Source organism: Myotis daubentonii, chromosome 18 (genome assembly GCF_963259705.1).
Source record: "Myotis daubentonii chromosome 18, mMyoDau2.1, whole genome shotgun sequence".
Classification (NCBI taxonomy): Eukaryota; Metazoa; Chordata; class Mammalia; order Chiroptera; family Vespertilionidae; genus Myotis; species Myotis daubentonii.
The window spans coordinates 5,590,829-5,615,972 of NC_081857.1; the positions used below are offsets into that span (position 1 = coordinate 5,590,829).

At 44.7% G+C, this 25,144-nt stretch overlaps 2 protein-coding genes across 7 annotated transcripts in view; one reads left to right on the plus strand and one right to left on the minus strand.

Annotated features, from left to right (window-relative positions):
* The window catches only part of GPR89A (G protein-coupled receptor 89A), a 48,804-nt gene extending 33,425 nt beyond the window's left edge, over positions 1–15,379 (plus strand). For 2 of the 5 annotated variants that reach the window (XM_059674331.1, XM_059674332.1), the window contains 7 exons: positions 3,732–3,841; positions 6,108–6,196; positions 7,049–7,141; positions 10,320–10,415; positions 12,566–12,655; positions 13,725–13,790; positions 13,931–15,379. In XM_059674331.1, coding sequence (XP_059530314.1) covers positions 3,732–3,841; positions 6,108–6,196; positions 7,049–7,141; positions 10,320–10,415; positions 12,566–12,655; positions 13,725–13,790; positions 13,931–14,137 — 751 coding nt within the window. In that variant the 3' untranslated portion in view covers positions 14,138–15,379. The remainder of the gene's footprint in view (positions 1–3,731; positions 3,842–6,107; positions 6,197–7,048; positions 7,142–10,319; positions 10,416–12,565; positions 12,656–13,724; positions 13,791–13,930) is intronic. The other 3 variants (XM_059674333.1, XM_059674335.1, XM_059674334.1) reach the window with 3 other exon arrangements.
* The window catches only part of PDZK1 (PDZ domain containing 1), a 30,148-nt gene continuing 20,111 nt past the window's right edge, over positions 15,108–25,144 (minus strand). For both annotated transcript variants that reach the window (XM_059674329.1, XM_059674330.1), the window contains exons 4-9: positions 24,491–24,627; positions 23,522–23,717; positions 20,799–20,995; positions 18,102–18,299; positions 17,191–17,469; positions 15,108–15,584 (exon numbers count right to left, since the gene is read on the minus strand). In XM_059674329.1, coding sequence (XP_059530312.1) covers positions 15,531–15,584; positions 17,191–17,469; positions 18,102–18,299; positions 20,799–20,995; positions 23,522–23,717; positions 24,491–24,627 — 1,061 coding nt within the window. In that variant the 3' untranslated portion in view covers positions 15,108–15,530. The remainder of the gene's footprint in view (positions 15,585–17,190; positions 17,470–18,101; positions 18,300–20,798; positions 20,996–23,521; positions 23,718–24,490; positions 24,628–25,144) is intronic.

Consider the following 25,144-nt stretch of genomic DNA (forward strand, 5'->3'; position numbering starts at 1 on the left):
TTGGTTGTGGGCACATCCCCAGTAGGGGTTGTGTAGGAGGCAGCTGATCAATGTTTCTCTCTCATCGATGTTTCTAACTCTCTATCTCTCTCCCTAAAAATAAATCAATAAAATATATTAAAAAATAAATTTTAAAAAATTAAAATAAAAACCATCATAGAGGAAATTTCCAGGAATGGCACTATATAAAGATTTCAAGCAATTCCTTCAATAGAAAGTCATAAAAATTGTTAAAAACAAGTATTTGAAAGCCCTGGAAAATAAACAGACAGGCAGAAATTTGAGAAGGGTATCAGGTAACTGCCTGTGTGTGGCTTATTTGCCCAGGGGTGCTCTTCAGCCCCCCCCCCCCACCCTCCCAGCATTCACTCACGTGTACAGATTGATAGAGTTCAAATCAGCAAAGGGACTGGAAATCTAAAAGGAAATTTTTAGAAGCAAGAGAAATGCAGAAGGATAAGATCTAGAATCTACGTATAAACTCTGCCCAAATCTCTGCCTCATCATTAAAAAATATATATGCAAAGTAAACACCAGACGGCCCAAGAAAACACTAGAAGGGGGTCTACCCTTGACACAGATTTGCCGATCCACAAAGGTTACATGCTGTATGATTCTACTTGTATAACATTTTTGAAATGACAGAATGGAAATGGAAAACAGAGTCGTGGTTGCCAGGGTTTAAGAGGGGCTGGAGGTGGGAGGAGGGAAGTGGGCTATACAGGGGCAGCATATGTGATCCTTGTCGTCATGGAGATGTTCTGATCCTTGACTGCATCAGTGTCAATACCCTGGTTGTGATACTGTACTTTAAATTTGCAAGATGTTTCCATTGGGGAAAGCATGGGATCTATCTATATTATTTTACAACCACATGTGAATCTATAATTTTCTCAAAGTAAAACGTTTAATTAAAAAAGAAAAGTATGCCCTGGCCGGTGTGGCTCAGTTGGTTGAGCATCATCCCATGCACTGAAAGGTTACTGATCCCATTCCCAGTCAGGGCACATGCCCAGATTGTGGGTTCAATCCCAGGTTGGGGTGTGCCCGGGGGGAGGGGGGGCAACCAATTGTATATATATTGCCCCACTGGCAGGTGGACATCCCAGGCTGCCAGAGGGATGTCTGACTGCCAGCTTAGGCCTGATCCCCTGGGGAGTGATCCCCCAAGGGGTCCCAGACTGCGAGAGGGCACAGGTCGGGCTGAGGGACCCCCCGAGTACACAAATTTTTGTGCACTGGGCCGAGAGAGAGAGAGAGAGAGAGAGAGAGTATTTTTTAAAATTTTATTAAAATACAAAGAAAGGGAGGGAGGGAGGGTGAAAGAAAAGTAGCCTGGCCAGGTGAGGGTGGCTTAGTTGTTTGTACACCAAAAAGGTTGCAAGTTCAGTTCCTAGTCAGGACACATACCTAGGTTTCAGGTTCAATCCCCTGTTGGGTATATACAGGAGGCAACCAATTGATGTTTCTCTCTCACATCTGTTTCTCTCTCTCTCCTCCCTCTCCCTCTCTCTCTTCTCCTCTCTGTAAAATCAATAAACATATCCTCAGGTAAGGGTTTAATAATAAATTTTAAAAAGAAAAAGAAAAGCAATTTCTGACTTCCCACCAGAAATGGAGACCAGAGAACAGTATGGTAGCATATTTAAACCACAGGAAACATTTTCAGCCTCTTCACTTGAAGACAACCACCAGACTGCAGCCCAGAGCTTATGTTTCTCCAGGTTGTGGGTTTTTGAAAGGCATTCGGCTAATAATAGATATATTCTTGCTCCGGACCTGCCCTGTTATAGAGAGACAATAGTGATGATGATCATGGTGGTGGTGGTGGTGCCAGTGAAGAAAAGTTCAAGGTCAAAGTCAGCAGCGTCTATAGTACCTCATTGGTTTTTATTCCTTTTACCACATCTCAGGGAGTTCGTTGTTCCTTGTTCTTTTTTGTATATATTAATATTTATTTTTTATATGTAACGTATTTGATAAAAGGAAGATCGGTTTAGAGGCCAATGATAAAAGTGAAAGTGATTGTTGAGAGCAAGGCCATGCTTGTCAGGGTGCAGCCAGCTCGCACTTCTAGGCCCTGCCTCTGCCTGTGGGGAGGCCCCAGTGCAGGCTCAGTCCCCCTGGCAGCGTCAGCCAGTCCCACTCACAGCCGGGCACTGTGTTTGTTGTGCTGTAAACACTGGGACTAAGGAAACTAGAAATGGCTTTGTGCGCCCCCCACCCCACCCCCACTGCCTCCCTCAATCCAGCACGGTAAGCTGAAGTCACATTCAAGTGGGTGAGACAGACCTTCCTTATGTACATACTTGCTCCAGCTTTTCCACCTATGACAATGGGGAAACTATGGGTGATGAGTCTTGTCAAGTCAGAAGCTCCCCAGGTCTGAGCCGCTTGTTGGTCATTAATTACCCCTCCCAGCAATGCTGTTACAGCGGGGGTGTGTGTAATTAGGGAAAAGGCAGGAGGAGCCAAGTTGGAGCTACAGTCCATCCCAGGCAAAGGTCATTTTGAAGAATAGCTAAGTCAACGTGGCCAACACACCTCACGTTCTTTGCTGTTAATGCCATTTTAGCCAATAGCTTAAAAATGTAGCCCATGGAACTCCCGTTTGGTATTTGGTCCATTTGCATAAATACCAGCACTGCTGCTTCCTCCTCCGCACTTCTGTCTCCGGTCACCCAAAAACTGTTCTGAGTTAAATTTTTCTTTAGTTCTGCTACCTATTTGTATTAGACTCATGCTGGTTTATTTCAGGCCGGTAGGCTTTGACCCATTTATATACAAATGATCTTAGTTTTCCTCACAAAGACTGTTTTTTGTTGCTGTTCTTAAATATATTCTATTTCAGAGAGGAAGGGAGAGAAAGACAGAAACATCAGTAAGAGAATCCTTGATCAGCTGCCTTCTGCATGCCCCCTAGTGGGGATCGAGCCTGCAACCCAGGGCATGTGCCCTTGATGGGAATCAAACCCAGGACCCTTCAGTCCGCAGGCCAAGGCTCTATCCACTGAGCCAAACCGGCTATGACCAAAGACCCTGTTCTTAATACCTATGTGGTGGGCTGGAACATGCCAGCAGCTCCCGCTGAGGCAGTGGGCTCGCTATAGACCTGGAGGGCAAGAGGAAGGCAGAGGAAGTTTCCTGTTCACTGATTCAGCAGTGGGAGGAGATTGGAGTTAGAAGGGGAGTGATGATGTTTAGAAGAGTCCAGGTTTGTCTGGTAGTGCTGGCTTTTTCTTTTTGTGTCTGCTTTTGGAAAGAAACATTCATTGCGTTCCTAGCCTGTGCCTGGCCCTTTAGTTAGGTGTGTTAGCTGTTACTCTCTTTTGGCCTGAAATGATAACAGTAATAGTTATTAATATGTGTACAACTTTGTAGTTGACCACATGAATTCATACATATTATTTCATTGGTCTTCACAACTCTCCATAGATGAGGAGATGAAAACTCTGAGGTCTCTCAGCGTCTGAATGGCAGACCAGTCCCCACGTGTGTTACCTACTCCCCACGCCGTGGTCCTCACCCGGCACATCGCCCGGGTGCGCACTCCCCTCAGCCGCAAGGTGGGGAAACGGGGCTCCCGAGCGCCTCCCGCCCTGAGCACCTCAGCAGATGCAGGGGCGGGTCTGAGCCTAGTGGGTGGGAATGACTATGAGGGTTTATGCTTCCTTGCCGAGCTGTTTGTTGTTTGTTTGTTATTTGGGGGTTTTGTTTGTTTTTCATTTCAGGATGGCAATGACCCGGAGAACCATGTTCCAGAAGGGGGAGGTGCATAACAAGCCTTCGGGATTCTGGGGGGTGATAAAGAGCATCACCACTTCAGCTCCAGGAAGTGAGAGTATCCTCCGTCCCCTGCTGGATCCTTTTCCCAATTACATTTGACACTCAGCATGATGGTGGTCTCAGGTGTGCACCATAGCGATCAGACACGTACCTGTGTACCTTACAGCTTGGTCCTCCCTGTCAGTCTAGGGCCCAAATGGCGCCATATTCTTTTTCTCAACTCCGGACCAAAGGCAAGAGGAAGAAGTAGTATTGGGATAGTCTCTCCCACGGCAGCTGACTGCATCCAGGGTCCAGCTGGCCAGGTACAGAGTCCTCTTTCCAACACCCACAGGTGATCATCACATCATGGGCTGAAGGGTCCTAACAAGTGAGTCTTTCCATTTTACAGATGAGGAAGTAGACCAGAGGAAGTTGTCACGCAGTGGTTTGTGGCAAAGACAGAGTGGAACTGTGGTCTCCCTCTCTTGGCTCTTTCCGCTAAGCTGCCACTGTCCCAGCTCTGAGCAATGATGACAGAACGGAACGGCTCCCTAAGGGGGTGGTTTGTATATAAGACCAGAGGGGCCCGTTTCTTAAGCAGTCAGTTTCCTAAACAACTTTAAAGCAGCTCTGTATCTCCAGTGACTTTTTGGTTTAAAAATCAAAGAGTTTGGGTTAATGGATTATTCTTGGCCCTGCTGGTTACAGTGTTAAACTAATTCCCAAAATGAGTGGCTAAATCTTGTGAGTCTCAGGCTTTTAGGTCAAAACTCTGGGGACCCAGGACTGAGGTAGCATAATGCTGCCTCTCTGCCTGGGGAAGCACACATTCCCTTTTGCTTCCACTGGAGGAAAAGGATGAGGCCTGTTCTTATTACAAATTACTAAATGTCTTTCTGGAGTCAAATGCATGTAAGAACTAGACCAAAGGAAGGTAGGGTGATGAGAGGAGAGGGGAAGAAAGGATTACTTTAAATCCATTTAATCAAGAAACAGTTATTTCACATCTCCTGAAATGACGAGCGGATACCGCCTCCCTCAAGAAGCTTATGCCTAATCATGAGAGGAGCAGGCACGTTAACTAGTTAAACTCTATTGTTTGTTGGCAGCCACTGCTGAGGAAGGGTCTGTAGGGCTGATCTGTGAAATCGGGAAAATCACAGAGGAAGGAAGATGCAGATTAAAGTCTATGCTGTGTCAGAAGGGCCGTCTTTACTATTCTTATTACATAAGAATCCATAAAAGCAGAAGTTGAGGATGAAGCTATCTTAGTGACAGTAAGTCAACTCAACAAAAGCATCAGGATTCTCTAACTACTCTGAGCCCGTTTCCTAACTGGAGAGAGGAATAGCACGGCCTCGCTGATCTGGGAAGTGGCGTAGTGTCATGGAAAGAGCAGGCCTGGAGCAGGACGGATCTGACTTTGCATCCACGCCTGTCAGCTGCGTGACTTTCAGCAAGTTATTTGCTGCCTCTGAGCTTTACTTTCCTTGTCTGCAAAATGGATAATAACACCTATCTTATGTGATTGTTGTGAGAATAATAGAAGATCATGTCTCTAAAGAAGGAAAGAAGGTCTATAAATCCTAGGCTGTATTAAAAGCTAGTAAAGATTAACTCAGCTAGTGTAGCTCAGTGGTTGAGCATCAACCCAGTGATCCTATTTCTAGGAATATATCCTAAGAAACGCAAAACACTAATCAGAAAGAAGCATTGTTTCTTTCTGATTTATTTTTTACTGAAGCATTGTTTACAATAGCTAAGATCTGGAAATAGCCCAAGTGCCCACCAGTAGATGAGCGGATAAAAGCTGTGGTACATCTACACCAGGGAGCACTGTGCAGCTGTACAAAACGAGTGAGCTCTTACCCTTGGAGACAGCGTGGAGGGGCCTGGAGAGCACTGTGCTAAGTGAAATGAGCCAGTCAGAGAAAGACAGGTATCACACGATCTCACTCATCTGTGGAATCTAATGAACAAAATAAACTGATGAACAAAATAGATCCAGAGGCATGAATGCATGGAACTGACTGACAGATTTCGGAGGGGAGGGGGTGGAGGGAGTCAGGAAGAGAATAACCAGAGAACTTGTATGCCTATGTGCACAGCCCATGGACAGGGACAATAGTGGGGTGAAGGCCTGGGGTGGAGCAGGGGCGGGGTGCAGGGGAGCAAGGGCGGGGGAGTGGGGGACTTCTGTAATAGTGACACAGCAGGAAATTGAAAATCTAGGCAGTTCCTAGAATCCACACTGTACGAGAAACCAAAAACATGCTTTCTTCATGTCTATTTCTTGAAACTTCTATGTGGTTTAAACCTTGATGCCCATTCTGTGCCAGATCTTACTCTGATTCAACAGGAAGTGGATGCTTTGGAAGAACTAAGCAGGCAGCTTTTTCTGGAAACAGCTGATCTCCATGCTACCAAGGTACCGAGCAAGGGAACTGAAGTGTGCTCTTGTCAATGTGATCGACGTGAGGGCAAGACTGCCTGGCTTTTTAGTGTCCTGTACAGCCAGTCAGTGCAAGAGACACTCCATAGCGTCAGTGTTAGTCACAAAGCATTGGAGTCTGCTCTCTCCGCAACAGTGCTCCTCCCACTAGCAACGCCCTTAATGGGATGCTCTCAATAATAGAAAGCAGTGGGGTAGTCAAAAGAGGCTTTTCAGCCGCTGGGAAGGCGGCGCACACCACTCCCCCTGACCCAGGATCCCGATGGCCGCTCCTCTGATTGCTCTTTATTCCCTTACAAGTTAGTTATATTGTAAAAGCAAGAAGACGCTTTGCGGCCATGACCTAGCCCCATTTTAAAGGTTCCAGAACAAGAAGTGAACTAAGGACAAGAAGTAACTTTTCTATTTACACCTAAAATGCAACACAATTTAAATATGCAAGTCTCTTCATTAAAGTTGTTCCAACTATTTTCATCCTTATTGAGGATCACTTCACAGGAGCAGCCCCATAGGAGAGAGGTGAACAGAAGCCTCGGGGACAGAGACCTGAGCCTAACTTCCCCTCCTCGCTAGCTACACGGCTGGGGGCACGTTATTTAACCTCTAAGCTTCAGTTATGAGGATTAAAGTAGATAATGCATGTAAGATGTTTGTCTCACTTTCTGGCTTAAAGTAGTAGTCAGTAAATGTTGCCACTACTATTGTTTTTTTAATATTATTATTACCATGTGTGGTTTTTTTATTTAGCCTGAACAAGTAATGCATTTTTGTTATATATAAACTTACATTTTGCTGAGACTGACATGTTTTGTGTTTGTTTTCCCTCAGGAGAGAATAGAATACTCCAAAACTTTCAAGGGGAAATATTTTAATTTTCTGGGTTACTTTTTCTCTATTTACTGTGTTTGGAAAATTTTCATGGTAAGTATATTATTTTCACCTGTCAGAGTTCAGGTGCTCTTCCCTGGTAATGGCAGAAAGAGGAAAGTGGGTTTGATGGAGGCATGGAGCTGAATTCCAGCCTAATTTTTCAAATCCGGTTGAGTCAACAGAGAAGGCGGTCTTTCACGTATTTGAGCCTCTCTTTTCCTTCTCCTTTTTAGCTCACCCCGAAAAGGGAGGTTGCATTTTTCTTGTGTCAGAAATCAATAAGGCCTTAGATTATGAAATGTATGAAGCAAACGTAAAAGTTTCTTTCTTTCCACTCTGCTTTCCATATTACCCATGAGAATGTGACTAATTCAACTCCTAGCTGCAGCTCAGAGCAGAAACCCCTGTCCTTTAAATAATGTGTGTATACCTAAAAACTCAGTCCAGAGCAAATTCTAAAGTGTGCTTCCGTAGATAAACTCAGCCTGTGTGTCTATAGGTCTTATTCTTGTGTGGCTCTCTCCTAATGTGTATTCTGTATGGGCATTTTATGTACATTACTCAGCTCTACCTGTGGCTCACCTGCAGGTATTAATGGGTTTCAGTGTGAGTATAGAAAAGGCTGATTTGAGTTTCTGGTTCGGTAACCTTCCCACTGGCACTGTATTTGCACAGAAGAGCTTGTTAGTTCATTTTGATCAGTGTAGATGAAAGAAAGATTCTGGATTTAACAGATCTAATGTTAAAATAATTTGATGTCAGTGCCTATTCAGATGACTTTTTAAAATTTATTTTTATTGATTTTAGAACAGAAGGGAGAGAGAGAGAGAGGAACATCAATGATGAGAGAGAATCATTGATCTGCTGCCTCCTGCACGCCCCACACTGGGTATCGAGCCAGGAACCCAGGCCTGTGCCCTGACTGGGAATTGAACCGTAGCCTCGTGGTTCATAGTTCTACACTCAAGCACTGAGCCACACCGGTTGGACTCGGTGCCATTTTAAAATCTTGATTCACTCAGTGGGAAAGGATGAGTGAAGATCGTGTCCAGTTAGCTGGGCTATGAAAGCTTTTTCCTGAGATGCAGCCTTCAGGGGAGCGTAGCATGTTTTCTTTCTGTTACGTTTGACATTCAGTGTTATGTTAGCTCCAGGTGTAAAGGGTAACAGTTATACGTTTATATAATTTGTGAAGTAACCCCGGGAAGGCCAGTGCCCACCTGGCACCACACACGGTTGCCACACTATTAGTGACTGTATTCCCTGTGCTGTACTTCACGCCCTCATGGCTGTAACTGCCGATTTGTCCTTCATCCTTCCCCTTTTTAACTCAGCCCCCAATCCCTCTCTCAAGTGGGAACATATTTTTTAACAGTTTTATTGAGATATAATTGACATTCACTAAATGCACATATTTAAAGTGTACAGTTTGGTACATTTTAACAAATGTGCGCCTATGCAGCAGCCATCACCACAGTCAAGATAGAGAGCATATCCACTACCACTGCCAGAAGTTTCCTTGTACCCCTTCGTGATGCCCCTCTCCCACACCCCATCTCCAGGCAGCCACTGACCTGCTGTCATCCTACACTGGTTTATCTTTTCTAGAACTTTCTACAAATGGAGTCTTATAGTATGTACACTTTTCCTGTCTGGCTTCTTTTACTCAGCATAATTATTTTAAGTTCCATCCACGTTATTGTGTGCATCGGTGGTTTATTCCTTGTTATTACTGAGTTGTATTCCATAGTATAGTTATACCACAATTTGGTTCTCTCCTCTCCTGCTGGTGGAGATCTGTTTGCTTCCAGTTTGGGGATATCATAAGTAAAGCTGCTGTGAATATCTGTGTAGGAGAAAACAGCTGGGTCATATGGCAGATGTATGTTTAGCTTTTGAAGAAACGGCCAAACTTGAACCATTTACATTCCCACCTGCAGTGTATGAGAGTTTCATTTACCCCACATCCTCACCAGCACCTCAGATGGTCAGTCCTTTGAACTTTGGACATTCTAATACAGCGGTCGCCAACCTTTCGAACCTCACCGGTTGGCGACCGCTGTTCTGATAGGTATGAGATGGTATTTAATTCACATGCCCTAAGGCCTAATTAGATTGAACAACTTTTCATGTGCTTATTTGCCACCTGTTCATGTTCTTTGGTGATCTATCTATTCAAATTTTTGCCAGTTTTAAAATGTTTGTTTTCTTACAGTTGTATCAGTTTTTGCTTCCAGTATTTTAAAGCTCTGTTATTAGGTACATACACATTTTAGAGTCATTATGAACCCTGAGTCAATGCCAAGAAGAGTCGCTGCAGTATTGTAGGCAAAAGGTGGCCCAATGAAGTACTGATGGGGTGGTCATAATAATCTGGCCACTCAGTGTATATATTTTTTAATTCTTTTCCTTTTAACCTATTTGCACTTTATATTTCAAGTGGGTTTCTTATAAGCAACATTGAGTTGGGTTTTGCCTTTTTATCCAGTCTGACCATCTCTGCCATTTACTTGGCACATGTAGACCAGCAGTCAGCCATCTGTAGCCCACAGGTGAAATCCAGCCACCACCTGCTTTTGTAAATAAAGTTTTATTGGAACACAGCCAAGCCTATTTGTCTACGTATCATCTGTAGCTACTCTCATACTACAGCTACAGCATTTGCCAACCCCTGGTTTTGAGCATTTACATTTAATGTGGTTATTCATATGGTTTGCTTTAAAACAACCATAATACTACATGTGTTTTATTTGTCTCAACTGTTTTCTGCCCTTTTTCCTTTTTTCTGCCTTCTTTTGGATTGACTTTTCTCAGGATTCCATTTGCTCTGCTTTGTTGGCTTGTTAGCTTTAACTGTCTTTTTATCTTAGCGGCTGCTTTTGCAGCACTCAGGGAATAACCACAGGGAGAGATCCTAGAGTTCCTTTATTCTCCTAACCTGGCTTCATCTCCCAGATGTTCCTTTCTGGCTCTGATAAATCCAGACGTATATGCCATAGCCTATTCCCCTGTTCTCTTTACAGAAAAGAAAGATAGGGACTTTTGTTTGTCTCTATGTGGATAGCCAAAGTAGATTTCTTATATCTGATTTAGATTGAGTCCAATTTCATTTTTAGGAACATCCAGCAGTGAGATTTGTTATGGTGATTAATTCATTATTTTGAGTCGCCTTTTTGAAACAGTAGGTGATTACTGAAACGCTCTAATGTAAAGCTGTGTGTCTTTGCAGGCGACCATTAATATAGTTTTTGACAGAGTGGGGAAGACTGATCCTGTCACAAGAGGCATTGAGATCACTGTGAATTATCTGGGAATCCAATTTGATGTAAGTGTTGTACCAAGATCCTGGTTTGTTGTTTCTTTCTCTTTTATCTGCTATATGTTATAATTAAGATTCTAATTCCTTCCTACTTGATTCTGCTTTTGTTCTTCCTCCTCTCCTGGGTATGTTTTGACATGTTCATATGCAGATTTGTAAAAGGCGTAAAACATAAGTAATGACTGGGACTTACTGTTGTGGATGCGGGTTATGTCGAGTTCCGCCTCTGCTCCTCTGTAGCCAGCTACCACTCACCACTTTCTCCCCGCCAAATGCTCAGATGCGTCTCTCGGTGAGATCTTCAAACACACAGCTCACCTTTGGTTCCTCCGGTGGAATATTAACTACTAATTAGTGTTCTGTGTTAGAACTGAGATGATTTATACTGTAAAAAATTATCTTGATCAATTAATTAATGTGACTGTGAGCTAAAGATGGTAACTGTAACCTGTGTACAATTTTTTTTTCATCTTTCTACCCGTTTTAGAATACCACCGTCATTGAATGCACTCTTGTCCTAACTTAAATGTAACATCCTTATTTGTAGACTAGTGTATTTTCTAGGCACGTAGATGGCCAGTGATTCTGGCTGATCAGAAGACCAGTGTTATGTGCCTGTCCCTTGAGGGCCTGATAGCTGTGCTGATTCTCATCCCCGGACAGCCTGCTGCCCCAGCAGCCATCCCAGCTGCACACGCCCCGGGGGCTGGATAATATGAAATGAACCAGAGCACATTCAGCTCCAGTCCTTAAGACAGCCTAGAGCACACTTTAAAAAATCGTGTTGATTGATTTTAGAGAGTGAAGAAGGGCGGGGGGGCATCGATTTGCTGTCCACTTATTTGTGCATTCATTGGTTGATTCTTGTATGTGCCCTGACCAGGAATTGAACCCGCAACCTTGGCTCATTGGGATAATGTTCTAACCAACTGAGCTACCGAGCCAGGGCCAAAACACACATGTTGATAGACCAGTAGTGTATCCTTTCTCCTATGAAGGAGCGTGTCTCTTTCCTTCAAGAATCACATAACTGATGCTGTGAAGTATGCTTCACTGGGTAGCATGTGTTCTCCTCTTTTAAATTTCTTACCGGGCTGAATTTTTAGAAATGCTCTTATCAGTCTTCCCGAGGCTGTTCAGTTGCTCGTGTGTATCTACGTTCACCTGTAACGCACCTGCACACTCACACTTCACAATTCCGAATGACACCTGGTAGGGGCAGTAAGAGCAGCTCCCCCTGCATCATGCATAGGGTCCTAAGCTGCCTCTCACTGGGAAACAGTCCAAGAGGAGAGAACGGTGTCATGTGATTCAGATGAAGGTCGACTATTTCCTAGACCATAGCCGAGAAGGTCTGTAATTCTTTTAAGAAAGAAAAGTTCCTTAATGTTTTGGGTGACCCGAGAACTATCATTCACAGATCATAAAAGCAATCAAGCTGCTGTTTTGTTTCCTTTAGTCTGTGCTTTTCACTTTTCACATTGAAGCTATACATTAGGCTTGTGTTTCTTCTAATTTATTCATGTTTTTATCACTTCACTGCACCTGGCTTTCTTCTGCCCTTACATCTTGATTCTGTCTGCTCATGAAGACACCACGGCTGTCTTCCTCTTCCTGGAGGTGTTGTCCTTGCCACTGCTCTCTTCCCCACTTTGTTTTCATCAGATCGGGCCTCATGACGCTACCTCTCACAGTCACATAAGCCATCGGTGCATCTTCTTTTTGGTTTGTTTTTGTTAATCCTCACCAGAGGATTTTTTCCCATTGATTTTTTTTTTTTTTTTTTTTTTTTTTTTTTTTTTTTTTTTTTTTTTTTTTTTTAGTGAGAGAGAGTGGAAGGGAGGGCAGGGGAGGGGAAGTGGCAGAGAGAGAGAGAGAAAGGGGTGGGGGGGGAGAGAGAGAGAGAGACATCAATGTGAGAGACACGTGGATTGGTTGGCTCCTACACGTGCCCCAATCTGGGCTGAGGATCAATCTGCAACCCAGGTATGTGCCCTTGACCAGGAATTGAATCTGCGACCCTTTGGTGCATGGGTCAGTGCTCTAACCACTGCTCAGTGCTCTAACCACCAGCCAGGGCTAGAATGCATCTTTTTAATCTTCACATCTCTCTAAACAGGGATTTAACAGATTTATTCTTTCTATTTTGGTGGCAGGTGAAGTTCTGGTCCCAGCACATTTCCTTCATTCTGGTTGGAATAATCATTGTCACGTCTATCAGAGGACTGCTGATCACTCTTACCAAGGTATGTTCTATCAGAGTCAGAAAAGTAATTCCTTAATTACAGGTGGCACCGTGAGATCATTTTACCTATTTAAGATTTCTGTCTTCTGAAATCTTAAACAACAGTCACAAATATTTAAAAGACAACAACAGCCCTGGCCCATGTGGTTCAGTTGGTTGGAGTGTTGTCCTGTGTACTTTGGTTCAATTCCATCAGGGCACATGCCCAGGTTTTAGGCTCAATCACTGGTAAGGGTGTGTTGGGGAGGCAACCAATCAATGTTTCTCTCTTGCTCACTCACGCTCTCTCCCTCTCCTTCTCCCTTTCTAAAAAAAATCAATAAAAAACATATTATAAATAAAAGACATACAACAGAATTTTTAAGAAGTTAAACTGATACATGGATTGATGATGATGGACTTACATCATATAATCAGATAACTACATTTACCAAAGGTCATAGAATGAGACCATGGTCTGTTTTGTTGACTGATATGTCAGCAGCATGTAGAACAGCACCTGGCACGTGGTAGGTGTTCAGAAGATAGTTGGCATGAATGAATGAGACGGAGGTTTGAGGTTAGAAGAATAACTGAGAGTCGCCTGTAAGGAGGATGTGGAGGTAGGAGAAGCAGAATGTTCAACTGTGTTCTGATCAGCATCGGAAGGTAAATCCTCTGGTAAGAGGTAGGGACTTCAGACCCAGCTGTTGGAGTCAAAGGAGAGAAGAGGCTGAGAAAGGGGCGGAGACAGGGTCTCCAGGCGTCTAGCACAATTCTGAAAAGAGCTCTGAGCCCAGGAACAGTGACAAGGGCCTGGGGTGACTGTTTTGATGTTAATGTCAGGTGATCACACAGCCTCTTAAAAGTTTGTTAGCCATTGTAATCCTTTTGTGTTTCAGTGTCATACTTACACCCACAACTAAGTCCTTTTCACTCCAAGTCTCTTCTTTACAGCCTTAATCATACAAATGGTTACAGGATTAAGGCAGGGGAGTGACACCTTTAATTAAGTGTCAGCCACGCTCCTAATGTTCTGGACACAGGGCACAGCAGCGCTGCATAAACTCCTCTCTCCCCTTTCTCGACAGTTCTTTTACGCCATCTCTAGCAGCAAGTCCTCCAACGTCATCGTCCTGCTGTTAGCACAGATAATGGTGAGTTGTAAAAACCAGCTTCATGTTTGCACCTGTAGAGTCCCAGACGTGTCTTATACTTTTAAACATTTAACCACGGCCTTTGACCCGTCCCTCACTACACGCCAAGTGACGTGTGGACTGGCCTGTTTGACTTCCAGGGCATGTACTTCGTCTCCTCGGTGCTGCTGATCCGCATGAGCATGCCCCTGGAGTACCGCACCATCATCACCGAAGTCCTCGGGGAGCTGCAGTTCAACTTCTACCACCGCTGGTTCGACGTGATCTTCCTGGTCAGCGCGCTCTCCAGCATCCTGTTCCTCTACCTGGCTCACAAGCAGGCACCAGAGAAGCATATGACCCCTTGAACTCACGGCTGTTGCAGACTGCGAACAGGCCAGTGGTGTCCGCATTTAGATAGAACAAGGGAAAGTGGAGGGACCAGGGCCTGGTATTTTTTATACAAACAAGATGCTGTGGTAGCCTCTTCCACCTGCAGCTATGCCTTCCTCTCAGACGATACGGTGTTCGTGAGCCGCACTGGCTGGAGCGGAGAGCCAGGTAACTGAAGCCAGTGCTCCGCCGAGAGGTTCCTGTGGGTTTGAGGCTGGTGCAGCGTTGGGAGGGGAGAAGTACACTGGAATCCGGGGTAAGCGAGTCTGCGGTAGCTGGGCCACGCGTGTGGGTTTCTGCTAAGTCAAGGTTCACATGGAGGAAGTTTTGGCTTCCATTTTGTCATTAAAATCCAAGATTGTAAGTCTGGCCTTAGCTTTATTTCATCAAGGACAGCTCCCTGTTTGCTTGTATGATCTCACATGAGTTAGCTACTCCCCCTCCCCCCTAATCCTTACCCCATTAAAATAACCAAGAGCTTGTCTGTTCTTTCCTGGCATAGGATGGGGTGCAACTGAAAGAAATTCTACCAAGAGAGATTTCAAGGGTGCCATTTTTCCTGATTTCCTTTCACTTAATATCATGTAAGAGTGAATTATTCTACATTCAATTAAGTAATGATGGCTCCTATTTTCTTCCCTTCTGCCCCTCATACTGTGGGTAAAACAATGAATAACTGCTAACTGGAATAAGTCACTTTTTTCTCCGACTCACTTTCTTCATCTGTAAAAGGAAGATGTTGGAAAAGTTGTAGAACACTCAGAAATGCCATTTAAGAAAAATCCTTAATTTTACTACCAGGAAGTCTATTACTAAGGTCTTATTCTGAATTTTATTTTGTTTTTGGTTCCTAGAGGCAAAACAAAAATTAAAGCATGAAATGCTTACCAAAAACAAACACAATTCAGGTTAGATCAGCTAACAGAAGGTTCAAGCAACTCAAAAGACATTTTTAATGGCATTTATTTTAGTAACCACACATTCTTTAAAAAGCATAATTTTAATAGGCAAACTCACATCCTTTAATTAGCAGTTTCAGAATTACAGATTTATGAATCATCTTTGGTGCTCAAGGAGCCCATAGAAGTAAGAGATATCATCATACAGAGAAATACAGTTAAGTTGAAGCGTGGAAGAGATTACATGAAAAGAATCTGGTCCCGCCTTAGCTTCTCCTAAGTTGACCATAAATAAGCCGTCGGCAATAGGCACTCGAGGCAAATGACAACAGAAAACAATTGCACGTGAGGGGCCAGTTTCCAGAGCGTTTTTCACCAGAGACGGCAGGTGGGTGGCCGCTCATCCCTTGGAAAGGATTCCTATTAAATACCCAGAAACCGCGTCAGCCACAGCCACTGTTCGTTCTCATCACAGCCTTGTATCCTCAGAACTGGAAGAAGACTGCGAGGCTGTACTGTGGGCCTGTGCAAGAGAAGGCGAAGGGTCTGTGAGTGCTGGAGCGTGGACAAGCCCGGGGGCAGGGTCATGACTAGAAGCCAGGGGACCTGACTTCTGCACTTGGCTTTGCTTTCAGCTTGCTGTCTGAAACCAATTTCCTTTGTGTAACTGACTCCCTGCAGAGAGATTATAGAACTCTTGAAAGACGAGAATACTTTCTTGTTAAGAAATCTACAGTATGGTCAGTGGCTATTACGTGCGCCTTGTCTGAATATTTGTCTCTCCCCCGAATGCATATGGTGAAACCCTTATCCCCAAGGTGATAGAATGGGGCATGGCCTGGGGGTGTGATGAAGTCAGGAGGGCAGAGCTGGGATTGTGCCCTCAGAAAAGAGGGCCCCAGGGCGCCCCAGCTCTGCCACCCTGAAGGGGCAGAACAAGAAGCCTCGGAGAGGCCTTCCTGGGCACCGATCCGCCGGCACCTGGGGCTTGGCCTCCCCAGCCTCCGGAACTGTGAAAATAAATGTCTGTTGTGTACAAAGCCACCCAGCGTATGGTATTTCGTTATAGTCGCCTAACCAGGCTACGACCGTGGGTGTTCCTTAAAAATTAGTATTTTTGTATTACCAGTCGGAAGAATTACATTAATGTAATGAAAGAAAAATAGGATTAAACTTTAAGTCTTGGCTTTGCCAAATGTTTCCTTTATGCACTTGGACAGGTCAGTTCACTCTTGGACCTCAAGTTCATCTATGAAAAGAAATTGGACAACAACTAAAACTGAGATTTACCAAGGAATTTAATCTAAATACAGCATAGTGTTTGCTCTTCCCTAGTAATAAAACTTGAATACCTACCAGTTATTTTAAAAACAACTCTGTCTCTAACCACCACCATTCCTTTTATGCCTACTGTGCACAGGGCACTAGCCGAACCACTTTAATCGTCTTAGTCCATAGAATCCTGATAACAGTCCCACAAATTATCCTTGTTTTATAGGGAGGCTACCAAGGCACAGAGAGAGTAAATCCGTTTGCCCACAGCAGAACCAGACTTTGTACATAAATAGTTTGATTCAAGTTCCATTCCCATTATAATTTTGATAAACTTATTTCTTGTCAACTCTGTGCTATGAAAAATAAGAAATTTGTTGTTCTTGTACTACATCCTTTCCCCTACAATAACTTGATTTGTCAGTTACCTTTACATGATCATTTTTAGTATTGTAGGAACTCTGTGGTAAACATGGACATGAGATGCATTTAGTTAAGGTCTTTACTATATACTGGTAAGTTAGATCATTAAAAGAAATGTGTTAATAAAAAACAAACAAAATAAATAAATAAAAAGTTAATATACTACATGTCCTAAAAAAAAAAAGAAAAAGAAAAATGTGTTGCCCAGCTGGTGTGGCTCAGTGGTTGAGCATCGATCTATGAACCAGGAGGTCACGGTTCGATTTCCAGTCGGGGCACATGCCCGGATTGTGGGCTTGGTCCCCAGGGGTACCTGCAGGAGGCAGCTGATCAATGATTCTCTCTATCAATGTTTCTATCTCTCTCCCTCTCCCTTCCTCTCTGAAATCAATAAAAATATTTTTTTAAAAGCAAAGAAATGTGTCACTACTCACTCTTTCTTTTGCCACGTGTGAGTCGAGCTCTGACTCCACCCATGTTTCTTCTTTGGAATCAAGTGGGTCAGCCATGGAGGAAACGATAGGGATTTTCTTTGCCTGGAAATAATCGTAGGCCTTCTTTCCACAGACTAAGAGCGTGACACTCTCCCCACTGCTCTGGATTCTGTCTATCACCTTCTCATAGAGTTCGTCCAGCACATTCACCCCATTCACCTCAATGATGACGTCCTCATCCTCCAGCCCCGCCAGCTGGGCAGGGCTGCCCGCCTGCACCTGTGAACAGGGTCGGAGTTGTCACGTCCAGACACAGATAAGGGAACTAGCCTAGCTCCCTTCAGGGACATGAGGATTTATTCCTCACTGTGTTGTGCCTTCTCCTTGAGGCACAGAAGTCGAGGACAATGCTCTAACGCTTTCTGCTTTGAAGGCTACAGCTTCTGTACTCCAATCAGTGGTGTTACAGTGGTTGACTATTGTGTTATATGTCTTCTGGGTTAAAGGCATCAGACATCATAGGTCCCTTCTGCAGGCCCAGTGTGAGAGCTCTAAGGGCAGTCCTCTCCCTCAGGCCCGACAGCGAGAGGCATCATGCCCGTGCACAGAAGCAAGCAAGCATCACCTTCAGTGCTGATGGTGACTCACCTACAGTCATGCCAGCTCTACTTGATTTGAAAGTGTCCACAGACGACTGAGTGTAACAGATGTTAAGAAATGAAGGCTGTGGGCTTAGGATGTACTAAGCTATCTTAAAGGGGCCGGGACCATGACAGCAATTATTTGAACCCAAGTGAGACACTCAACGCCGGCCTTCAGTGTACCCTTTTACTGAGCCATCAGTGAGTGGGAGAAGCCCGCCCTCCGATGGTGGCTGCGGTCACTGGGCTGCGGGAACCGGGTTACCGTACCTCTTTGACAAATGGGCCTGGCTGGCCCCGAATCGCATTTAAGTGGAAGCCGTAGCCATTGTCACCTTTAACCAGCCTGCACAGCTTAGGCTTGTGACCTGGACTTGAGCTGGCCAGAGGCGCAGGAACCAGGGCCTCCTTGACAGAACCGTTAGGCAGTTGTTGACTTTGATAGTAGAGAAATGGAGAAAAATGAGCCTTGGGAAAATAAAGGGGAAGAAGCATTAATTGTAAATATGAATAATTACGCTATTAAATGTGCTGATTTATTTTATAAGGTGCGTACATGTTCCACTCTTCCACATACATGGTTGTGGGCGGAAAATTTCTTGTTACTTCAACCAGGAAAGGGATAAAGGAAGACTGAGCTTTGTCATGGAGCAATGTGTATAAACATGTAAACAAATGCACATATCCGTAAAATAAAGTGTTGTACAAGGATCCAAAAATAAGCCTAACGGAACTGCTGGTTTCTTCTGACTTGATGATAGTAAGCAAACCACTCAACTGTTGAGGGTTAGCGACTTGCCCTCTATCTCATGCAAGTTAGGTCCATCTGGCCTTCCCCTTCAGTAAGAACTTCAAAGCTCCTTAAACACGTAGAGAGAGTAATACAAGACGCCATATCGCATCCAAAGTACAGACAACAGTGAATTGGTGGAGGCAGCAATCATATGGTCACATGGTTTCTCCCCCACTACCTCTCCAGCACTGTGATCTATTGTACTCTATTTTACTAGTTATTGTTGTGACCATTAGCTGACACTTCTGTTATGCCAAGCTCCTCACTCACTATCTTTATCTATTTCTAATCCATTTCAACTCCCAGAACATCCATGCAAAGAAGGCAGTGATAGTCTTGAATATAGAAGAGGCATTAAACAGGGAACATATGACTGGTTTTATTATTATTATTTTTTTATTATTATTATTATTTTTTTTGCAGAAATAAGAGCCCAACCATTGTGGCTCAGTGTTTGAGTGTTGACCTATGAATCAGGAGGTCACAGTTCAATTCCCAGTCAGGGCACAAGCTCAAGTTACAAGCTCGATCCCCAATGTGAGGCGGAGGATGAGGGTGTGCAGGAGGCAGCCAACCAATGATTCTCATCATTGATGTTTCTTTCTCTCTCTCTCTCTCTCTCTCTCTCTCTCTCTCTCTCTCTCTTTCTCTCTCTCTCAAATCAATAAAAATATATTTAAAAAGAAGAACTTAGCTGACTGGGTTTTAGTTGAGAGGATTAAAAGGCTAGATTCGGGTATGCTGAGATCCTAGATCAGTAGTTAAATTGCTGCCCACAGGTGCCCAAGACATTTGTGAAGTGATGAGTGAAAAATGAAGCAATTGAAAGCGAGTACAAGTTGTGCTCTCCCCTAAGTCGTCCTGTTCAGCTGCCTGGCTGAAATTAGATTGGAGGGCTCCGGTTACCATCTGTCTTACTAACCACAAGACCAGGGCTTCCTTTCTAAATGAGAGTAGCACCTCATTTAGAACCTTTCAGTTACCCAGTTCCACTAACTCCAGACCTCTCAGCGATATGCTTGCAAATTTTCTACATTTCTGTCCCTCTTCAAAATGTGGGAAATTTTCAGTAACTCCTTACATGCAAAAATACCTTTGACATCACTACCCAAACAAGCAAACCAGTGGCAGCTAATCCTAGGCAAAGTACAATAACATAAAACAGTGAGTTTTTATTCTCATTCAGATATTTGGGTGTCTAGTATGTTACAAGAACTGATTAGGTGTTTGCTTTATTCACTGATATATCTCAAACATCCAGCCCATGCAACTCACTTTGGGGGGAAGAGGGAGGAAGAAGATGGGGACAGTCATCTTTATAGATCAAAGTTCTCTTTTTTAACCAAAACATTAAAATTATAGTGAACTCATTCTGTCCTAAGATTAGAAGTTGGAAAGGATTCAATGCTAGAATCTGCTTTACAACAGCAAGAGCAGTGACCTTCTGACTTGACCTTTTCTACCAACTGGGACCTCTGCAGAAATGGCTTACCCTGCTCCCAGCAGCTTCAGTTATCCTAAGCCCAAAGCTCGCTCCCTACAGCTTCTCTATCTGATCAAGCTACATCCCCTAGAACACCTCAAAAATAAGTCTGCTGCTTGTATATAATAGCCTTTCAAATTATTACAAGCTGTTTAATAGCCCTGTCTAGGCTTTTACATGGGATGGTCGATAGCTTAAAATCCAATTGTTCCCTACTTAGGAGAGTTAGGGCTACATCTGCCTATTTCCAGGCTACTGTTCATAGATTTTTCTCAGATCACCAAGAGTAATTCTGCAATTATATGCAAATTCTTTCAAAATCTTGAGTCTAAGGACTTAAAACTTATATACCAATCACATGGCATTCTCTAATCACTGCCACTTTGAGCTTCAAAGCAGCCTTAATATGGTCGTTGTATACTTTCCAGGTTGAAGATCAAAGTGGTCATTTAAACCCCCAAATAGAGACAATGACCCAGCCAGTTGAGATCAGCCAGACTCTCTCATCAGCTGACAATGAATACCAACGCTGACACGATGGGCTCACGAAGGGAGTAGCCAGGGTAGTAGAAACAAGCTATTCCTGGGCCAAACAGCATTGGCTAAAAATGAGGTAACTTAGCCAAAGCTGGAGGGCATTAGTGAGTGGACCCAACCTTGATGCATGAATACATGACCTTGTATTACTTACCAGCCTGTATATGCTGTCCGTCTCCTTGTCTACTACCAACAGGGAGGTCTGATCTCCACTCTTCCTGATCATCTCCACCACGCGGTCATGACTGAGGGATTCCACAGACTCGCCGTTGACAGCAATTACCAGGTCATTGGCCTTCAGGCCAGCCTCCTCGGCTGGACTTCCAGAATCTATGTCTTTGATGAATTGACCTAACCATCCCCAAAACAATAAGTTATCAGAAAGACTCCTAAAAAAACTAGGGTTTCCTGCCAGAGCCCAGGGCCCTAATAGCATAGATAGAGTAGGCATGCTGAGTCCAACTACTGTCCCTCCCACTGGCTCCGAAAAAGCCTGTAAGCCCCCTCTGCAGTCTCATCCCCGGCTCAGGACTCGCTCCAGGAACAAACCCAGCCTATCAACCACGAAAGGGTCTTCAAGAAAAGAATCACGTGTTACTAAAAGTGTCTCAAACTCACTCTTGTCAAGAGAGCATGCTAAGCATTAAGGGTCAGCGAGTTCCCAGAAAGTCAGTGGGCATACTTGTACCCATATGTCTTAAGTAGACAATAAGCCATAAAAAGGGGGGATGGAAGAGTGAAGAACAAAACCCAAGAAATCAAACCCTAGGAAACCCAGCGTGACTGTGTCTGTGTGTGTACGCTAAGGGTGTGTCTGTAGTCTTTTCCTAACAGAACTGTCTTCACCAGATGCCTCCATATCGCTCACACTTTTTTGGCCCTCGCACGGTTTTAACAAGTGTTCGTTTCACTTTTGCAGCTGGCTGTTGGCCCTCTCCAACTGGATATCCCGCAGATCCCCCTCCCCCCCCCCCCCCCCCCCCCCGCCCAGAGTAATCTATTCCCCAAGCCCCTCCTCTTGGTCACCTGTTGGTGGGAGCACCATCGTCCCGTCAGACGCTTGACAACTGATTCTTCCTCAGCACCCACTCCCCATATCTGATCACCTACTAAGTCCTTCAATGCCACTTTAATATCTTACACTTTTCTTTGGTTCCACTTCCCCTACTTGCAGTTTGTATTCATTAGTTCCTGTCTTGGATTCTATCTAAACTGCTACCGCGCCCGACCAGCTGCTCTCCCTGTCCCTGATCATTGCTGTCTCCTGCAGGTTCATCTGGATGCAGAGTCTGACCAGGTCACTCCCCAGGGCAACGGCATGAGCACTGGCTTTGGAGCTAAACAGACCTGACTCTGATCCCAGTTTAACCTGATATAATCACTGCATCTTCTCCAAGCCCTCAACTTCAGCAATTCTTGCAGAATTATTAGGAGAAATTAAGCCCCCAAGACACTGTAGGCTTAATTTTCTTCTTCTCTCTGGCACTGCTCAAAAAACATTGAACTCCTCATAGACTATCGGATCAAGTCCAAACTCCTCCACCTGGCATTAAAGATCCTTCATTGTCTCTCTCCAACTGACCTTCTAACTTGGTTCCCCGTGCTTCACACTGGATGTCAATCACACTGTGCATGTGTTTCCTTGCTTTGTTCACACAACGCCTATCTTTCTGGGACAGCCTTTCTTGTCCAAATTCTACTCATACTACAAAGCCCAAGCTCAAGTGACACCTGTATTATGAGGCCTCCCAGTAGCTTTCCAGTGAGAAAAGCTTGCTCCAACCTTGAATTCCTTCAGTTATGGACATACGTGTGTTATCTAACTAGGAGGCTCCTTGACTGAAGAATTCATCTGACTCACTTGATATTCTCAAAGGCCCTGGGGATGATTTTATATAATATCAACCAAATTAATATTGGATGAATGCATGTAAACATCCTATATAATCAAAGGCTAATACGCAAATTGTCCCCTCGACCGGGAGTTCGACCAGAATTCGATCGCTGCCCGCCCCCACCCTGACTGGGGGCGCACTGGCTGGACCCCACTCATGCACCAGGCCTCTAGTATAAAATAAAAAGCAAATAGTAAACCTCCAGGTGTGTGACAGTTTACATGGCCTGAACCTACATTCTTTGATGTAGTCACCTTCCCTAGGAGGGTCTTTGTACTTTCCTTGTTGAGTTACAAGGAATCAGCAAGATTCCTGCTTCTGTTTGAGTCTGAGATCCCAACCCATACCCGTGCCTCAGACCTGGTGGTGTGCTGCAGCTGCCTCACCAGCTCATGAGCACCAGTTGTGCACAATACTTCTCAACTTTGCATTCTGTGCCATGTTGGCAGCTTGAAATCAGACACGGTAGGGGTATTTATACCACAAACATCAACAAATGCTATAAATTAGGGCCTTTCCCTGCCCCAGAGCCAATTTAGCAGCATACTACTGCTCAGATCCAAAATTCTGCCTTATCCTTCTGCTATGGAAACCTGGGTGCCCAGGATCCGGCCCCCGTGTGACATGGAAACTGACCCAGCACCCTGGCTAGTTTTGCTCAGTGGATAGAGCATCAGCCTACAGACTGAAGGGTCCTGGGTTTGATTCTGATCAAGGGCACATGCCCAGGTTGCGGGCTTGATCCCCAGTAGGGGGTGTGCATGATTCTCTCTCATCATTGATGTTTCTATCTCTCCCTCTCCCTTCCTCTCTGAAATCAATAAATTTTTTTTAAAAAAAGAAAGAGACTGACCTAGCTATGCTTTCTAGCTTCTCATGCCCGCTCCGTGCTGGGGTTGCGGGCCTCATGGCCTCCGGGTCAGGCTGGGATGAAGAACCGGGTGATTACACTGCCAAGCGTCGCGCTCTCCTCCTGCCTTACCTCTCTGCTCCGGGCCTGCTCTCAGGTAGAAACCATAGCCATTGCTTCCCTTCTTCATCTCAACTACCCGGGGCTGGCGGGGCAGTAATTTCAAACTGGCTGTTTCTCTCTTGAGTTTGATATTCTGCTCTCTATGGTGCTGGTCCGTTTCCTTGTCCACCAGCAGGAACGCGACGCGGCTCCCTGACTTCCGCACCTGCAATGACACACACAGGTGAGGGCCAACCTCAGTCTCCAGAAACGATGCTGGGAAACAGGCAAGTCTCTGCACGTGGCCTCTAGATTCAGCAGAAAATATGGGAAGTAAAACGTGTCAGCTATTGAACTGCCACCTCGCTGGTACTTTTCTACCTCCACGTCCACAGTTTTTCCCTTGGTTAAGGATGACCTCCCTACACCAACGCTAACTGAACCCAAGGAAGAGCTGGAATTCAGAAAACCCAGAAAGGTACTTAGGGGAAAGCTGGGAAAGGAGTTTGGAAAAGAAGAAAAAGTAAAGTTCGATTGTGAAGGATTATTCTACCAGGAAAAGACTCCAGAGGATCTTAAAGGAAAACCTCCGACTGTTTTCCATGAGTCTGGCTGGGACCTAAGATTTGGGGTAGCTGCCTCCCAGAACTCCCCAGCTGTAGCTCTGTATTCCTCGCCACATTGGTCATCTTGCAGCTGGTATTCAAATGGTTTTGCAACATCGGGTCAACAGTAAATGTACTATAAATTCAGAGGGTGCTCCCAAGCAGGTACAGTAAGATTTAAAAGATAAAGTTAAACACTTGTCTTCAAAATAACATGAAACTAGCAAAGGCCTTATTCTCAAATCTTAAACACTGCTTAAGTCACCAGCGAGTCTGTTTGCTCTTCATACAAAAGGGCCACTTCCCACCGTTACTTCTCTCCCGTCATAAGCTGTCACTCCTGCCTCCCTGTCACCTCCAACGAGAGCGAGAGAAAGGGAAGGCAAGAAGGTACCTTTTCAACCACTTCCTCGTGAGTGGCATCTTCTACGTTCTCTCCGTTCACCTCGATCAAGTGATCATCCGCCAGGACACCCGCTTTCATAGCCACACCTTGCGGGGTGATGTCAGTCATGTACACCCCCTTTATACCTGAAGGAGAGTAGGGGCGGGCTGAGGTTACGGGAAGTACCGCAGTTAACGCGTTTTCTCCCAATAATGTAAAATTAGAACGTCCCATGTGAGAGCTAACTCAACTAGCCTTTAGCTTCCGATTTAGCTTTATAACTACAGCTCCTAGCCAAGCTTGCCACAGCTGTTCCTCAATTGGCTCTGTTGATTTGAACAGAATTTCTGAGCCCAAGTAAAATGCAAAGAAGGAATCACAGGTGGCTCTTGCCTCTTGAACCAGAAAGACCCAAACCCCACCCGTGCTGCCTCCCTGACTCGTACCCCTCTCTTTGCATTTGTGGAATTGGAAGACACACCCCCCTCCATTCTGTCCTCTTTCATCAGCACTGTCATCACCCATCCCAGACCAGCGGAGCCCGTGAATGTCACCAACGAAGGCGGAGAGGAACAGAGGCGCGGGAGGGAGGGGCGCATACGTGCCTGCCGGCAGATTCGCAGGTGGTGTGATGTCTTAAATTCTGTCCATTTTCTCAAGATA